Here is a 17,902-nt window from a genome sequence, read left to right on the forward strand (position 1 = left end):
AAAATTTCTCCAATATTCTCGATTTTTGGCAACAACATAGAAACTATCATCCCGCACATATTACCCATTGGCTTGTACTAGCTCCGCCCAACAGGAAGTCGGCCATTTTGAAATTTGTGGAATTTTTACACATTTTTCACGAACTCATTCAAACTCCTCCTAGAGTCTTTGTCATATTAGCTCTAAATTTGGTGTGGATAGGCTCCAGACATACATGGTGATAAATTGCGAAGGAATAGTCGATAGCTGAAACGATGACGTAATGGCGGACAATTAATTTAATGGAGACGCAACACTAGACCAAAGTGAAACCATGACACAGTCATAAAACAGATTATTGAAAAATCATGAAACTTGGTAAAAACACAAGAGACATCATAAGACACGTTTTTAGTATTGGAATGATTGACTCCGCACAACAGGAAGTCGGCCATTTTGAAATATGTGCATTTTTCACAAATTTTTTGCATACTTTGTCGAACTCCTCCTAGGGAATTTGTTGAATACTCTTGATATTTGTCAGTAATAAACTACTAACACACCTGATGATAAATTGCGAAGGAATAGTCGATATCTTAAACGAGGACGAAATGGTGGACAGTTGAATTGCTTGAGATGCCCCGTTAAAACAGGAAGTGAATACATTCTGGTGTTAGTAGGTGTTTGAGGAGGTTAAAAAGGTTAAAAACTCTCAAAAATTTACAGGCCTGCTTGATTTAAGCAGTACTTTGATCTGAAATTAAAATTTCATATATACGTATTTCATTGGCTCTATAGCGCCACCTAGGTTTCAATGCATATTTGACATTACGGGAATGCTCAAAACCTCTTGAAAATTGACAGATTGCATAAGACCTAAAAACCCTTTACAAATATTTTGACAATTTTTTCATGTATAGCTAACGGACTCTACAGCGCCCCCTAATTGGTTCGTTTAATAAATTAGCTGTGGATGTGTCAAAATTTGTCTAATCTTCTCAAATTTTGGTAGGATCGTAGATAGTATGACCCTGCACATATTTGCAATTGGCTTGTATTAGCTCCGCCCCACAGGAAGTCGGCCATATTGGAATTTGTAATATTTTTACACATTTTTCACAAACTCATTTAAACTGCTCCTAAAGTCTTTGTCAGATTACCTCTTATTTCGCTGTAAATGAACAACAGACATATTTGATGATAACTGCCAAAGGATTAGTTGATCGGTAAAACGGTGACCCAATGGCGAGCAATTGATTCACTAGAGACGCAACACTAAACCAAAGTGAAACCATGACACGGTCAGAAAACAGATTATTGAAAATTCATGAAACTTGGCAAAAACACAAAAGACATCATTACACACATTTTCAGCATTGGTAGGACTGACTCCGCCCAACAGGAAGTCGGCCATTTTGAAATATCTGCATTTTACATACATTTTTTTACGTATGTTGTCAAACTACTCCTAGCAAATTTTGTTGAATTCTCTTGATATTTGGTAAAAATAAACATTGAACATATCTGATGATAAATTGTGAAGGAATAGTCGATATCTCAAACGAGGACGAAATGGCAGATGGTTGAATTTGTGAGATGCCACATCAAAACAGGAGGTGAAAACCTAGGTAATGCTAGGTGTTTTGAGGAGGTTATAACGAAGAAAAACTCACAAAATTTGACTGGCCTGCTTATCTAAGGCTGTTGTTTGATGTAGAATTAGAATTTCAAATACATGTATTTTAACAGCTCTATAGCGCCACCTGTATTTTAAATGGATATTTCACATGTTTAACAGGATAGAAAACTCTTGAAAATTGGCACACTCAATAAGACCTTAAAATTACTTTTACCGGTTTTTCGGTTTGGCCCGGTACTATTTGCGCTGTTGTGCGAGGGCCCTACGTCCCCCTGTGACAGGGGGACAACTCGTTTGAATCTGCTTTTATCGACATTTCGTAGCTAACTATGCGTAATGTCACCTGTTTAAGCTGGATAAAACGTCTAAACGACGTTTTAATACAAAAGTCCACGTTTATGTGCTTGTTGGTTTTTCTACTGCCCTATTTTCGTGTGCTTCAGTCTTTAGCTTAAACGCTAACTAGCACGATAACTAGCCACAAAACCATCGCGAAGTAACTAGCTAATTAACTAGCTGCGCACCACAGTTCAAAACACAGGTTATATAACCCGGTTTTTGTTCATATTTAATATAATTAGCTCGCTAACAGCTTGCTCACTAACTGAGACTGGGTATTTACTCAAATATCAGTTAGTTAACCACCTAGTATTAGTAGGTTAGTTATCTAACGCTTCAAACATGCACTTCTACAGTTTAGCTAAACTAGCTATATATGACGTTTAAGTTGATGGGTAGCTAAATGAGTACATCTTGTCCCACACCAGCTCTGTTATTTTTCTGAAAGAAAGAAAAAAATGCTTCCGAGAACAGCCCAAGGCTCTATATTAAACCAGTTTCAAAAATGGACATTAGGTAGTCTGACGAAGAAATGCATCACTGTCTCAAACTGCGTATGTACAGTAAAATGTGTCATGCTGGCGCTGTGTTTGGGATTAAGGGGAGGGAAAGAGCCAGAGAGAGAGACCGAGAACAGTGTGTGTGTGTTCAGAGAGAGAGAAAAAAACAGTCAGGCGGCGGGATTTGCCAAATGCCCCGTTCTCCTATTGGTCCATCCAAATGTAAATCTTCACGCTCGACCAATGAATCCAATGAGCACCTCTCGCTCGGTTTGACTGACAGGCACGCCTCCCCCCTCCCGCTCCGCTTCCCTCCTGAGCGGACGCACCGCCTTATATGACTGTGTGTTTTCTCTACTGGTCAAAGCTGGGATGTGTGTGTAACGTCACATGTTGTTTTTCCTCTTTAGTTCAGTCATTCCGAGAGAGGAGCTATTCTGCAGTGAACTTTTTGGCGGAGAGAGAAGAGCGAGAGAGCGCGCTGAGAGCAACTCCTACCCAACGTTAACTTGGTGGGATTTTCTGGGATCTTCTCATCTGCGCAGGAAAATCAACTTGCAGTCAGTAGCTGAGAAGCAAGTGTTGTTTTGTTTTTTTCCACGCGCGAGGATGGCGAGCCCGCCGCTTCCGGCAGGCACGTCGTTATCAAATGTCAACATGAACTCAAACCACGTCAAGAAGACTGGATACCTCAAGAAACAGAAGCACGGACACAGGAGGTTTTTCGTGCTCAAAGAGCAAGGGGACGGCTCCCCAGCACGGCTGGAGTACTACGAGAGCGAGAAGAAGTGGAGGAATAAAGCAGCAGCAAAGAGAGTCATATCTCTGGACTCGTGTCTGAGCATAAACAAGCGCGCCGACGCGAAGCACAGACACCTGATAGCCCTCTACACCAAGGACGAGTATTTCGCCGTCGCTGCCGAAAACGAGCAGGAGCAGGAAAGCTGGTACATGGTCCTGACCGACTTGATGAGCGAGGGCAAAGTGTATGACAGTGCTGTGTCCAGTTCTGCTTCCTCTCTGGTGGGCTTTGACGAGGGCAACTATGGTATGATCACCCCAGCTAATGCTGCTTACAAAGAGGTATGGCAAGTAAACTTAAAGTCTAAAGGACTGGGGCACACCAGAAACATCACTGGGGTTTACAGGCTGTGTTTGTCAAGCCGCTCAATCAGCTTTGTAAAACTTAACTCTGAGGTTGCCTCTGTCAGTCTGCAGCTGATGAACATCAGGCGATGTGGCCACTCTGACAGCTTCTTTTTTATTGAGGTGGGCAGGTCTGCCTCCACAGGACCAGGGGAGCTTTGGATGCAGGCTGATGACTCTGTGGTGGCGCAAAACATTCACGAGACAATTTTAGAGGCTATGAAAGCCATGAAAGAGCTATCAGAGTTCCGGCCACGCAGTAAAAGCCAGTCTTCAGGTTCCAACCCCATATCTGTGCCCACCCGGCGGAACTTAAACAATCTGCCCCCAAGTCAAACAGGGTTAGTGAGAAGGTCAAGGACAGACAGCGTGGCAGCCACATCCCCTGTCACCAAGTTTGCTTCCTGTAGGATACGCACAGCCAGCGAGGGAGAGGGCACCATGGCACGGCCAGTGTCCATGTCAATATCAGAGAATGGAAGCCCTAGCATTGCAAGCCATACCCACATGTGCAGATCCAACACAGTTTCAGTTGGCTGCCGGACATCAGAACCATCGCTCCTGCATCACAGCAGATCCATGTCCATGTCTATGCCGATGTCTCATTCACCTCCTCCTGCTGTAAGCCCACTGAGCCTCTCCTCTACTAGCATGAATGGCTCAACCTCCTCAACGGTACACAAACCTTCCAGCTGCAGTGGCTCTGTCTCAGGATCGCCCAGTGATACCGGCTTCCTGTCATGTGACGATTATGGATCCAGCCCAGGAGATGTAAGGTACAACCCATTGAATCGTAGCAATACTCCCTCATCTTTCTCAGGCACGCCCCCATCCCGTGAAGGCAGTGAGCTCTGTGGTTATATGATGATGGACAATCAATCTAGCCACTCTTTGAATAAGATCCAAGAATCCAGCAGAGAGAATCTAGATATGGAAAAGTCATATAGGAAGAGGACATACTCCCTCACAACACCACGGCAACCCAGGGCCCCCTCCCAGCAATCATCAGCATCACTTGATGAATATATGTTAATGAGGGCTGTGTACACTAATGGCCATTCAGGGCAAAACACACATTCTGCCTCACCAAAGGTCTCTTACCCTGAGGATTATGGTGACATTGAAATTGGCTCCAGCAGAAGCTCCAGCAGTAACCTAGGCAATGATGGTTACATGCCCATGACACCTGGTGTGGCACCACAAGGCAGCAAAAATGACCCTTACATGCCCATGAGTCCAATGAGCGTCTCAGCTCCCAAACAGATCATCAACCCCAGGTCTCACTCTCAGGGTGCAGGCTGCAGAGGGACAACAAATTCCCCATGTGGCAGTTCCATGGAGGACAGTGGCTATATGAGGATGTGGTCTGGTTCCAAGTCCTCGTTGGAGAGCTCAGATGGCAGAGTGGCAAATGGAGAGTATATGAACATGTCACCTGTTGAACCATACGTCTCACCCACACCACCTGATTATTTCCTTGGTGGGTCTGAGCCAGCACAGCGGCCATCACCTTCTTTGAGCTCACGCTCCAACAAACACCAAGGTACTAAAAGAGAAGAGGATCAGTATGTTTTAATGAGCCCACAGAGCCACAGGCCATCTGATGAGTCCAACTACTACACCATGTCAGCAGCAAATCCTGGGCCTTTGCTGCCCAGCCCCTCAACCCTGCCCCCACTCAGGCACAGCCGCAATGATGGCCTATCACACAGAGGGCGAGCCAACAGGCCCAACAGGTTATCTCTGGACACTCTGAGGATGCTCCCAAGCATGAATGAGCATCCCCTCCCCTGTGAACCCAAAAGCCCAGGGGAGTATATCAACATAGACTTTGGTGAAAATGCCCGGTATTCCTTGCCCTTGGGATCTGTGGAGAGCCAGGGTTCCTCTCCAAGCCTCAGCAGCATGAGACGGAGATCTCCCCTCTCTGACTACATGAACCTTGAACTCAACTCGCACTCACCAAAATCAGGGGATATCCTCGCTAGCCCCTTGCATGAGATCCCTGAGCTCACCAACTGCCCGTGCCCATCTGAAGAGGGCGCATATTTCCCTGTTGAGTCGAGGGGCTCTCCATGCCCACCTGGCACAGGTAAAGACGATTATGCTGAGATGAAGTTTGACGACACACACATCTCTCCATCCTTCATCTCTGAAAACAGGGAAGGTGTTGCTGCAAGCCCTGCCAGCAGGGTGAAGAGGCTTACCCTAGGTGACAAGGGCATGCCAAGTATTGGGGCGTTCCTGTTGCCCAGTGCCTCTGTGGACCCCAATGGAGGGGCGAAGGTGATCCGAGCGGATCCTCATGGTCGGAGGCGGCACAGTTCGGAGACCTTCTCGTCCACCACCACGGTCACGCCTGTGTTTCCTTCCTTCGCTCACAGTTCCAAGCGGCACAGCTCTGCCTCTGTCGAGAACGTCTCGGTCCGGAGCAGCGAGGGTTCTGATGAGGAGTCTGGCAGCCCTATGTGCAGAGAGACCTCCACTGGGTACCAGAATGGTCTGAACTATATCGCCTTAAACCTCATGGAGAACAGAGAACTGAGAAACTGTGACAGTATGATGGGCTTCAAGACGGTCAGTAGCTGCAAAGGAGGAATTAATGGATTACACACCAGTCCATATGTGTCCCTGGGATTCAAGGAGACGGTGACCACTGTAAAAGGTTAGCTCTGCGTTCTGCTGACCAGATGTTGTCTAATGTTTGGGTGCAGGTTAAGAGATTAGGAGTCCAACAGTAAACTTGAGCTGATGATTGGTGTGTTGTCTCACAACAAGGGAGAAAAAAAAAAATATATTTTTAATTAGCTTGAATTTATTTTATTATTTTATTTATTTTATTGTATAAAAAAATGCAGGTCCAGTTCATTAGCATATCTCATATTTTTAAAAGTATTAGACAATTGAAAGGGTTCTTAAATCATGAATCAAACTGAATGTGTTAATATGGAAAGCACTAGAAGTATTAAAATGTTTATTGTTTAGTTTAATTTATTTATAATTATAAATAATGATTATTTTCATTAGTTAATTAGTTAGTAATTCAAAATAATTATATAATTATATTTATTCAGTTAATCTGCCAACACCACTGAGAATGAATTGGGCAGCGTTATGTAATTCACTACATACAGAGTGTAGTGTTTATGTTCGTCAGATTTGCTGCGTTTCTGTGAGTCGATAATTCGTTGTTGACGACGAAAAGTGTGTGTTTTTCATTCAGAGGAATTCCTAGGAATCTGAAACGTGACAAACGTGACGACCTGAGCTCAGGGGCTGCGCAGTGGTAAACAACCAGAGTGCGTAGGAAGTATGACACTGCAGGATAGAGAGAACCGTGCGTGTTTTTTCACTCGCTGTCCAACCAAGTTGAACACATCGACAGTTTGCGCACACAGCATGCGTGTTTATTTGTTTTATTTTGTTTTATTTGTCGTAGCGTTTTTATAGCGTCGTGTGGAGACATTACGGCCGTTATTGAATTATTGAAAGGCGCTATTCTTAGAGCAGGCAAAGGGAGGCTTGTTTGGAAGCTCGAGCTCACGTGAGCAGAGCTTGTTTTGGTTCTGTGAGCTGGTCGAGTTGTGGGGCTGCACCATACGAGAAAAATAGTGCCTGCCTTTACCTTATCATTGCCACGCAGCTTGATTAATTCAGGAACTATTTTAAATGACCTCAGACTCTTTTCTGTGGAAGCCCACTCAGTGCTGTCAGTGCAGCATGTTTGATAATAAATAAAAGCAGGCATAATAGTAGACTTTACTTTGGAAATATCAGCAACACTATTAACTTTTAGCAGGGTTGTAACAGTTAACCTTCTCTGTTAACTTCTCCTTTTTTTCATAGTACAGCTGAGATGAACATAAGTAAACAAAGTCATACAGAGTGGCTCTGTTACAAATGTGCTCTTTTCAAGAGAATCTAACCGACAAAAATGTTTTCACAGTGGTGCTGGTAGGATGTTTCATTATATGTTTACAACACAAACACAACCAATCACCTTTATGTACTTACTCTATCTGTTATCTTTATTTCCAAAATGGCAACATTACAGGAGAGCAAAAATCCTTTCTATCTCGCAGTTGACAACATATAAAGTTTTAATTCCAAGTTACTTATATTAGTTAATTCATTTATTTTTCTTTTATTTATTTAAAGTTCTGACTGTATAATGTTCTTCAGAACAGAGCACTTCAAACCAGACCACCACTCTAAATGACCTTGTGTTCATCTTAATCATTGATGATTTTTGAAAAACATACATGTAATTTGCTTTTAAATCTATCCCTGCTTTCCATTGAAATCAGGTGGAAAACTGGGTGTGAAAATATGTTTATTTTAATGATCTGTGGGTGTGTGAGCAATGCAGTGCTCATGCATGCTTTACCATTATGCTGGGCGGAAAAATGAAAGTGCCTTGGGCCTTTCCTTGTGAATGCTGTTTTTGCATGTGGCTCCCCACATACATACACACACACACACACACACAGACACACACATACAGAGTACAGCACAGCATGCAGTGCCATGCACTGAAGCACGTACTTCAAATCGTTTCCGTCCTCCCTCGTGTCCATATTATAACCCGTCCATTGGAGGGGGAACTTGTGTCCAGAATTAGCCCTATTGCAGCTAAAAAGCTGAGCATGGCTGTCAGGCTTCAAGGGTGGCCTTGTTGACACCAAATTAGTTTTAACTCTTTCATGGCTTGGAACCCTTAACAGTGCTGCCAGTAAGAAATGTTGGGTGAGGAGGGGAGAGGGAAGAAAAGGGGAGGGGGAAGATAGGGGCTAACTCTTTGTGCTTCATCTCCTAAATAGACATGTGCAGCCATGTTCACGGGTAGTCCTGGTGAACGAGGAGGGTGGGCCCGTGCGAGAGGCATGTGCGGCCATTGGAGGGGAAAAAACAGGCCAGCGGTTTGTTTATGGGTCGTAGTCAGGTACTGATGAGGTTTCACGCTTGGAATGCCTGACTGAGTAAAGGTTGCTGGGAGAAGCAAATACTCACTTGTTTTTATTAGCACCTTCCTCAGGGATGAGTTGCCCCTCCTTCACCTTCACTCATTCGTTTTTTCAGCTCTTTCATTTGCTTGCTTTCTTTCTTTATGTCTTTCTCTCTTTCGTTTGACTGAACTCTTTTTTCCTTTGCACTCACTCCAGACAATGTGCTGGCAAGGACTGACTTTGTTGATTTTTGAATCAAAGAATGTCATGCACATTTGTCAGGAATGGCAGACAGACATCAGGCTGGCAGGCAAGCATTTGTTCTTCAGTACATATCCAGGTTGAAAACAACAAAGTCAGCTAGTGCCATCAGGAGCAGCAAGATTTGGAAAAAGGGGAGGGCAAACATGACTTGCTGTTCTCTTTGAATAACATGCCAATGGTGACCCTCAGCTTTGTGAAGATCAAAGCTTCCACTCTCTGAAATCTCAGCCTGTGCTGATGTTTTCAGGCTTGTTTTTTTTTAGATAAGGGGCTGGTAAGGGGGTTATCAGCTTGTTTTATGGAGGAAAAAAAAGAATACGTAGAGTTTTGACAGACAAGTTTTTTTTATGTGCTCATACACACATATTCCCACAGCAGGCTTAGACATTTATCGTCTGCCTGTTAGTGTATGACTGGTGGATTATGGAATTCTGAGAGCTGTTTTGCCCTGAATCACTGCACAGGAGGGGGGAAAAACAAATGTTGGAAAATGATTATCACAGAATCGCATACTTAGCTGACAGGACTGTGCGGCGAGACGGATTCTCAGCTGCCTTAAAAAAAGGGCTTAAACTGTGTTTTTTTTAGCTGTTTATGCATTATCAGCTTCTTATACTGCCAGGAAAAGTTTGCTTGCCTTTTATCACCTAACCTGTTTGCGCCAAAGCTTGCCTTTCCAGGCCTCTCCAGGCCTCCTTTAACTCAAACACCATTAAGGTCACTTAATATAAAGTGAACAACCTTTCGCCTTTGATTTAGCTTCGTATCATATGCAAGTTATTTACCAACGTAGAGCAGGGAATGAAAGACTGATCCTTGTTTACAACCAAGAAGTGAAACCAGTGCTGTGAGGGAGAGGAGTGAGGGAGCGAGAGAGAGCGAGAGAGAGAGAGAGAGAGAGAGAGACTGTTGATATCAGATATTTTGGAGTTGGCTGAAAGGTCTGTGGAAGAGTGAATTGTTGGTTGGCTGGTCTCTCTCTCTTTCTCTTTATCTCTTTCTCTCTTACATTCGCATGCATTTTCATGCTTGCTCACACCCTTTTTTTTAAGGAATCTTAGGCCTCCTTGAGTTGGCCTGTGTGTGTGTATGTTTGTGTAAGGCAGATGGCCGAGCAAGGGAGGGGTGTGTGTTCGTGCACCTGCCACTGCACTCACTGCGAGCCCGTTATCAGGCAAGGCAGCAGCACAGACAATACACTAATGACAGTACGCCATCTGCTCCGGCCCCAGGACAGGGGCTACCGCTCGCCCCTGAGAGAGGTAGAGAGGGAGGGAACACTAAGGAAAGAGTAATTTTGAATCTGAGAAGTATTTTGTAACTTGTATTTTGTGTAAGCTTAGTCTCAACATGTTTTCGATGATTTTAATTTACTTTGTAGCTTTTTTCACTATTGCGTGAACTAGGTAGCATAAATGTAGATTTGTTTTGTTTTTCAAAGAGTTAACATTGCAACGTGACACAATAGCTGGCCTAGGAGAGGCTGAAGTTGTTTAACTGCAATCTTAGTTAACAGTTTTTTTAAGATAGATTACTTGCATACTTAATGACAGATCATCACATGACAGTCATCACACAGCACTGTGTCTATAGGGAATCCACATCTGTTTTAAGCTGATGTCTTTCTGATGTCTCCGCTCAATAAAATCATAAAATAAATCATAAAATAGCCTAAATTAATTTGTAATTTCTTGCCAAATATTTGGTGCATCCCTAATCCAACCCCCAATTGTTTTCCAGGCACTAAAGTAGCTTCCCACTGTTTGCAGTGTGTCTTCACTCTTCCCTAATCACCAATGTGTGAATAAGTGTGTTCACTGCCAATAATGGGTTAAATGCAGATGTTAAACTCTGCCGAAAGAGAAGAAATTAATATAGGGTAAATATAGTGCAACAGGGTAGACAGGGTATAAGGTGCTGCTTTCAGTGTGTTGAATACAGCTAGAGACTCAAATTTCTTAAGGGTGTTTTGATCGAGATGATCAGGTTTCATCATGGCTCTCTCTCACTCCTGGTCTAAGAGCCATATCATCCCTTCTTCTCTGTGCACTCTGTTTCATTCTTTTTCAAAAACATGCCCCTCCCCCATCACACTAAACCCATTCTGACCTGTTGTTTACCTGCTTGCTCTCTTTCTCTCACTCTCTCTCTCTCTCTCTCTCTTGCTGGCCCTCTTTCACTTTCTTTTCTTTGCTTTCCCTCCCACACTTATTCCCTCTGCTTTTGCTCTCCTTCACATGGATCCCTGTTTACCACTCGCTCGCTGTTGTCGTCTTAGCTCCATTCATTTCCATTAGTGCTCTTTTGCTCTGGGTCTGACAAACAGTCAGTCAGGAATGGTGGGTGGGAGGGAGGAAGGGCTAGCTTAGCTGTGGCTGCTATTGGCTAGTGTGTGTGTAAGAGTTTCCAGTCATGCTGGGCTCTTAGACTCTTTCCAGTTGAAAAAGGTTTTTAGGAGATAAATGTTGTGTCACTGGATTTTATATGTATTATTAAATATATGATTGGACTGGAGAGCTTATTGTTTATGATCATTTATACAGAATGGTTAGAACCTATGGGTCTTCTGTTTAAGACTAAACAGATTGCCTATATTAGAACAAAATAACCTTTTTTGGTAAAAGTGAAAACCAGACCATAAACCAAATACCCCGAACTAATCCAAGAATAACCCAGCCAAGAAACCTGGAACCTGGTAGCCTAATGTCTAATATCTAATATCCCCCAAAAAGTAAACACTGAAACAGTCTTTGGCCATTCAACTTACCACCCCGCAGAGCCCCACAGGCTAAACTAGGCCGGGATGTTCCTGCCTGAGATAACCGTGGCTACACCGTCAACGTTACCCACATTTAGCTCGGGGTAAGAGAAGGAGATTACATCGGTGTGAGGGAGAGGGATTAGACATTGTTCAGCGGCTTGCTTCGAGACGGATGAGGGGCATTTACACACACATACATGCTCCAGCTCTTGCAGGTTCAAAACAAACCTGTCCCTGAATGGACCATAGAGCTAATTTGACTAGCAAGGGTGATATTTACATCCTTAATCAGGTGTTTTTTAGTTATGAGGCCATAATCCTCATAGTTCTAGAACCTTCTTTAGGAGAATTTGCTATATGCATGTTTTCGTTCAATTGTGGTGTGACTGGTTTCTCTTTCAATTCTCTTCCAACTCAAGTGCTTCTCTCATTGTAATCTAGACCCTCGAGCATTTCTTGCTAGCACACTTAGCGGACTAGCGCTAAATGTCATACTTTAAATGAAAAAGAACAGGGAGGCAGCGTCAACATATAAGCCTTTTTCAAAGGCACAATGTTGAGTATGTTTACTGTAGAGTGGTGGTGCTCTTTTGCAATCAAAGAAGTGGCGCAGGGTCAATTTCATGTCTGTCACGAGAGATTTGTTTGTAATTTCTGAGAAGTGGTTGGTTTTTGATGAAGCATCAATTTTGCTCCGATTTCAGTAATGTTTTGGAAAGCACTGTAATGCTCAGTGTTTCTTGTAAAGGTGTTTGAATGGTCTGAACTTATTTGATTCCAGACATCATGATTAATGTGGGATTTGGGCTTCCTGGAATGCCCAGTATGTAATTATTATTCCTACACTGAGTTGTCAGCATAGACTGGGGGCAATAAACACAGGGTATTATAAAAGAAACCTCTTGTTAAAATACAGTATGTGGGCTTGGAGTCTACTGTGATCAGTGCTGTAACCCTGTACATAATAATAAAACTAATTATAGATTGAGAACAGTGAATAGCTGATGAGGCCCATCATGTGACTGAGTGGGTTAAGTAGGCGAAGGTGAATGGATTTTTGGGAATTGCTTACCAATTACAAAGTAACTGCTGTACCTCTTATTGTTTTGAGAAATGTCCAGGTGACTGTATCAACATAAATGAGTGGAGGCATTCTTTTCAGTTCTAAGATCAATAGTTTATCACAAATCACATGTCCAGAAGGCCTGGTGCTATGGAGTAGGGTAATTTCATACAGTGCCAGGTCACTTTTTACAGGCACTTTGATAGTGCAGTGTTACAGTGTTGTAAATGTTACACATTCCTGCAACTATTGTCCCTACCTTTTCTGCACACACACCTTTTTCTGGTGGGCTATTCCAACAGGATGATGCTCGTCCATATACTGCTGATGTCTCAAGAGTTTGCCTTAAATCAATGGACCATTAACTTCTTGCCCTATGAACTTACCCTTTATTAACCCATCCTCATAAACAAGGATGCCCCTAAGAAAGAGGATCATATGCTAGGGGTTAAATAAATATCTCTATATTTTTCTTGGCCCTGTTTTCTTTCGTTGTGAACCATCAGCATTTCTCGCAAAGGAGAACGCTGGTCCTGTGGGGCGTGAACCAGCTTTATGTGCTCCTTTAAGAGCAACGTGAGAGACACTTCAGAGCAAACAGCATTACAATACCCTGCTCTCTCCCAGGACTGGGGATTAATGTCTGGGCTGCTGTGCGAGGACGCATGAACCAAAATGGCCCCCAAACATGCTGCGTCAGGTGCTCTGTTATGATGGGTAGAGTCGCAGACTGCAAGTATAAAGCACAGCGCAGATACAAAAACAAGAAAAAAGTGGCCCTGTTCAATAAAAGTCATAAAGAGGAAGTAAATAAATGGAAGTAAATATAAAATGTCAGAACTCGGAGAGCAAAGCGAATGGATGATTCATTGCGTAAGTAAGAATGATGGATTGTCCTCTTTTGCGCACTGCCTGCAAGGTCTGGATGCGTCCATTGCAGCCTGGATGCAGATCTCTTCTAGTCCGATTTCCCCAGTAAAGTGACAGGGTTTGCCCGAGGGGCTGTGCAGTCATTTTACTCTTCATTTGTCAGATTATGTAATTACTGCCCTGCAGGACCACCGCTCAAGCCTATGACCCCCTAGCTGGAGCTGAAGATTCCTTCCATTCCTTTAGTCGCTGACTGTAATTCCAGCAGGATTATAATGGAATTATATTGGGATTAGTCCATCTGTGGTAGACAGGAGCTGGTCAAGGCTGCTGCAAGCCCTTCAACCCCCCATTTTATCTGAGTGGGATTTAAATCGGACTGTGAAGGGTTAATCCCTGCCATACCCTGCCTGTTCTTACATAGGAGAAGCAATGCAAACAGTTGGCTCTGTATGATAGATGATAAAATGATGGCTGATATGATATTGAATATGAGTGTTAACCACATATAGTATAATAGATTTTTTTGTGGGATTAAGCCTACAGGTCATGATTTAGTAATGTTTTAGTAAGACGGAGGCTAAGCAACAGCATGATGCCTGGTTGGATGAGTAAGTAGAGGAGGGTCAAATGAGATGGGAAAACTGAGCTTCTAGAGACTTCCCCGTTTGCTGAGGCCCAGATGCAAATCAGGCAGCACAAACAAGTACAAAAGGCCAAGGTCCAAGCCTAGATGTGCTACCCCCAATGGAAAGATACGCAAGTGGACACCTACAGTACCTGAGAGTCTCTATTTTCCATGATATTTTATCATAATTGTGTCAGTGTTACCTTTAAGTGGTTTTTGTGTTTGTATTATAAGAGTTGACAAAAAATGCACGCACAAATGCATGATTTGATGGTGTACCAACAGAAAATACCACCACAGCTTGAAATGGTACGATTTGGAAAGTTTTTTTCAAATAAAAAGTGAAAGATAAGACAGATGTTCGCTTTTGTTTACATGTGCATATAACGTAGCAGTATGTAGATTGCGATGGCTTAGGAACACCAATACATTTATATATAATTGACATTTGAAACAGGAGACCCCACACACATATTCCACAGGCCAGTGCAGCCATCATTAGCTTACATTGGATTTGGCAAAGTCATGGGACAACACACTAATAGCTTTAAAGTGCTTTATAGGTTAGATTTAAGGAAGTAATCCATCTTTTAACCATTCTGCCACTTTTTCTTTTCTGTCTCCCTCAGATTGATCTCCTCGGATGATCATCTTCCTCCTCAGACTGTACCCTGGGACTGCGGGAAGTGGTATCGAAAACCCGTGACCAGATCCAGCCGCCGCCCCCACCTCCGCTGTGGCTGAACCATGCTGCTGTAAATGAACTGAACTTTAACCTGCGATCCCTCACCCTTTGCCTGAGTTCCCGAGGGCTCAAGTCATGATCCTATTCCAGGCTGGCCACTTTAAACATGGACATAAGCAGGGACTGCACGACCCGCTCTGTCCTACAGGAACTGCGAATTGCTGCTTCATAGGTGACGACAGTCACAAAGTTGTCTCAACTTGTACGTTGTATACTTTGTATTTTTTTTTTTGTTGGTGGTGTTGTTGTTGTTAACACCTAAATTATATTTGGTTGGACTTCTGGGTAGTAATTGGAGTACAACCACCTACCCCTCACCCCTTCACCTCCTTAACCCTTTACACCCCTACCCCCAAAAGCAAGCCCAGAATCTGTAATATTTACTTACCATAGACCATAAAAAGGTACATATTTAATGTTCTATATTTATTTATACCTAGTACGAAGTTGTGGTGAGACTTTACGATTTCACTTTTGTTTTGTTGATTAACAACAGTGACCCAAGAAACTGCTACAAGTCCTACCTCAGGAAAAGACAGTCTATTACGATGTACAAAATTCTGAGATAATGCAGATTTACGATTCTTTACTTTTTTTCTTCTTAATTTCAGTGTTCTTACATGACCAATCCAAAGCCTTATTCTCTAAAGTCAAATATAGAATTTTATTAAAGAAAACTGTATTGTTATTTGGACCTAGATTATATATAAAAAGAGAGTAAAATGTTTTATTGTTTATCTACAAAATGATCTAGTTTGTCTATATTTTTTATAGAATCTTAATTTATTTCACACCAACTAGTTCATGAATTGATGAGTTCCTATAAATAAATATATATATTATATAAAAGAGGCCACCCAAGATGAGAGAATATCCAGAATATGCAAAACGTACCACTAAAATATACTCATTATGTGGTTATTGCACATAACAATAAACAAATGCCTACACTCACAATGATAAATAAAGAGGTAAATATTATTTTTTATGACCAATTCTATATTCTAGAGTTCTATACTGTAATGTGTTAAATATAATGCTATAAGCAGCTTGGAGTAGCTATGTACAGGTGCCCAAATTTACTCCAACATCTTCATCTTATTGACCACCGTACCATAGCCGCTACTGTATACCTCCACTGTACCTTCTGTTTTTGGTTATCTACATCTGTATCTTTGATGGTGATGTGCTCAGTGGTGGCACAAATGGCAAGGAGACTTTTTACGGGTGTTTTCACATGGATACTATAGTTGGTTTTAACTACAATCAGTTAACAAGTGATTTAACCTCTTGATTTATTTATTTTTTTTACACAAGCAAAGCTGTAACAAATCACATCACAGCTGTAGCTGTAGTAATTATCAGGGAAGAAAATCAGACTAAACTGCACCTGAACAGCCGTTTAGCTAAAATGTGAGGAGAACATTTGAATAGAGTGTCCTATTCAGTTTGGACAGTAGGATCAAAGTCAGATCATGTTCTCAGCACAAACAAACCGCCTATGAGTTTGTTTAGGGCTGGACTGAGACCACTGATTGCTGTAGCCTGCAGAAATTATCCGCACCAAGGGTGAAAACGAACTAGAGCCCATGTGAAAACACTCTACAAGTGGAGACTTTAGTGGTAGGCCGCAACACAAGCACTTCACAGCAGGTTTTCCAGTTGTTGACTGTGGCTGGCGCTGGCCACGACTGTGATAACTGTGACGCCACAGTGCCACTGCCAGCAGCAACTCTAGATTGTAACACATGACACATTTGAATGTAGAGCACGTAACCCACTTATGATGTGCTGCGAGAGGGCAGAGTAAACAACCCAGGAAGGCAGAGATTAATAACTGCACCAAAACAGGCCAGGCTTATTTTCTCTTAGTGTTTTTCCCCTCTCTCTAATTTTTCGAACTGTGTACAAAGCTATTATTAGAGGAACATTTTTAGCAGGGGAGGAGGAGCAACTTTAGCAGGTCTCTTCCGGCTGAAAGGGATTAGAACCTAATCTCTGAAGTAAATGGCAAAGCAGAGTAAACAAACAAACACCAAGTACGAAAAAACTAAAGGTTTCTCAGTCGACAGCTGTGATCCTTCAGTCTGAGCACTAATGTATATTTTTGCCCATACCACACATTCTTCTTTTCTTATAGGCCAAAAACTAAATATATAAAACTAAATAAATAAAAAATAATGAGAGATTCATGACCTAAAGGCACTTTATTACTTTGTTATATAAGCAACTCTGTAACAAAAAAAAACTAACTAAAAAAAATCAACTACTACTTGATTCTGAGGGGAGATCCTGCTTTTAGGTACCATCTATCCAAAAACCTCTTTATATGCAATATTTACACTTACACACAAAGCGAATTAGTTTACAAAGTGGAACCAAATGTATAAAGACTCTGTTAATATATTTGTTGATGAGAGATTTTGCAAAAAAAGAGAGAGCGAGAGTGAGAAAGAGATCGACTATATGCTGTTAATGCTGTTTGTACATTTCTTTCTGCCAACTTTTTGAACTTTTTTTGCTTTAACCTAAAATACAGAAAAAAACAGTGTTCTTGAATATATAAAATATTTGCAAGGTCTGATTGAACATGCTGTGTCTTCCAGTGTACAAATGTCATATACTGTTGGTCGTGATGCTATAATGCTATTAAGAGATCATTTGAAATATCTTAGTTGAATATACATTTTATTTGTGTTGAAAAGGGTAGTCACATGCAATAATGAAATAAATATTATTATTATTTAAGGCAAATACATGTGTCGTGCTGATTTTTATGACTTTTCACACCCTTTCAGAAATTATATTTTGGTTACATAAACTTGAATGCAAGCGAGTGGAAGTATATGGATCAAGTTTTGAAACAACACAATAGAAAAAAAAACAGTAACAGTTTTTTCTTATGAATGTCATGTCTATAAAACTTTAGAAACATACTTGTAAAACAATGCATTCATAAAGTATTAGAAACATGGCTATACATATGTTTAAAATGTAAAAATACCTGTTCTATATAGGTTCT

General features: G+C 41.9%; 1 protein-coding gene across 1 annotated transcript; it reads left to right on the forward strand.

Annotated features, from left to right (window-relative positions):
• The first annotated feature begins 2,677 nt into the window (after positions 1-2,677).
• irs2a (insulin receptor substrate 2a) lies at positions 2,678-17,636 on the forward strand. The gene is made up of 2 exons (XM_007228700.4): positions 2,678-6,268; positions 14,765-17,636. Exons 1-2 carry the CDS (start codon positions 2,848-2,850, stop codon positions 14,767-14,769), a joined length of 3,426 nt encoding a protein of 1,141 aa, XP_007228762.3. The 5' UTR covers positions 2,678-2,847; the 3' UTR covers positions 14,770-17,636.
• The last annotated feature ends 266 nt before the right edge of the window (positions 17,637-17,902 follow it).

The sequence above is a fragment of the Astyanax mexicanus genome, chromosome 21 (assembly GCF_023375975.1).
Source record: "Astyanax mexicanus isolate ESR-SI-001 chromosome 21, AstMex3_surface, whole genome shotgun sequence".
In the NCBI taxonomy this organism is placed as follows: Eukaryota; Metazoa; Chordata; class Actinopteri; order Characiformes; family Acestrorhamphidae; genus Astyanax; species Astyanax mexicanus.

What these genes read in the sequence shown, in the direction of transcription:
- irs2a (XM_007228700.4), top strand. Translation starts at nt 2,848, where the DNA reads ATGTTGTTTTTCCTCTTTAGTTCAGTCATTCCGAGAGAGGAGCTATTC.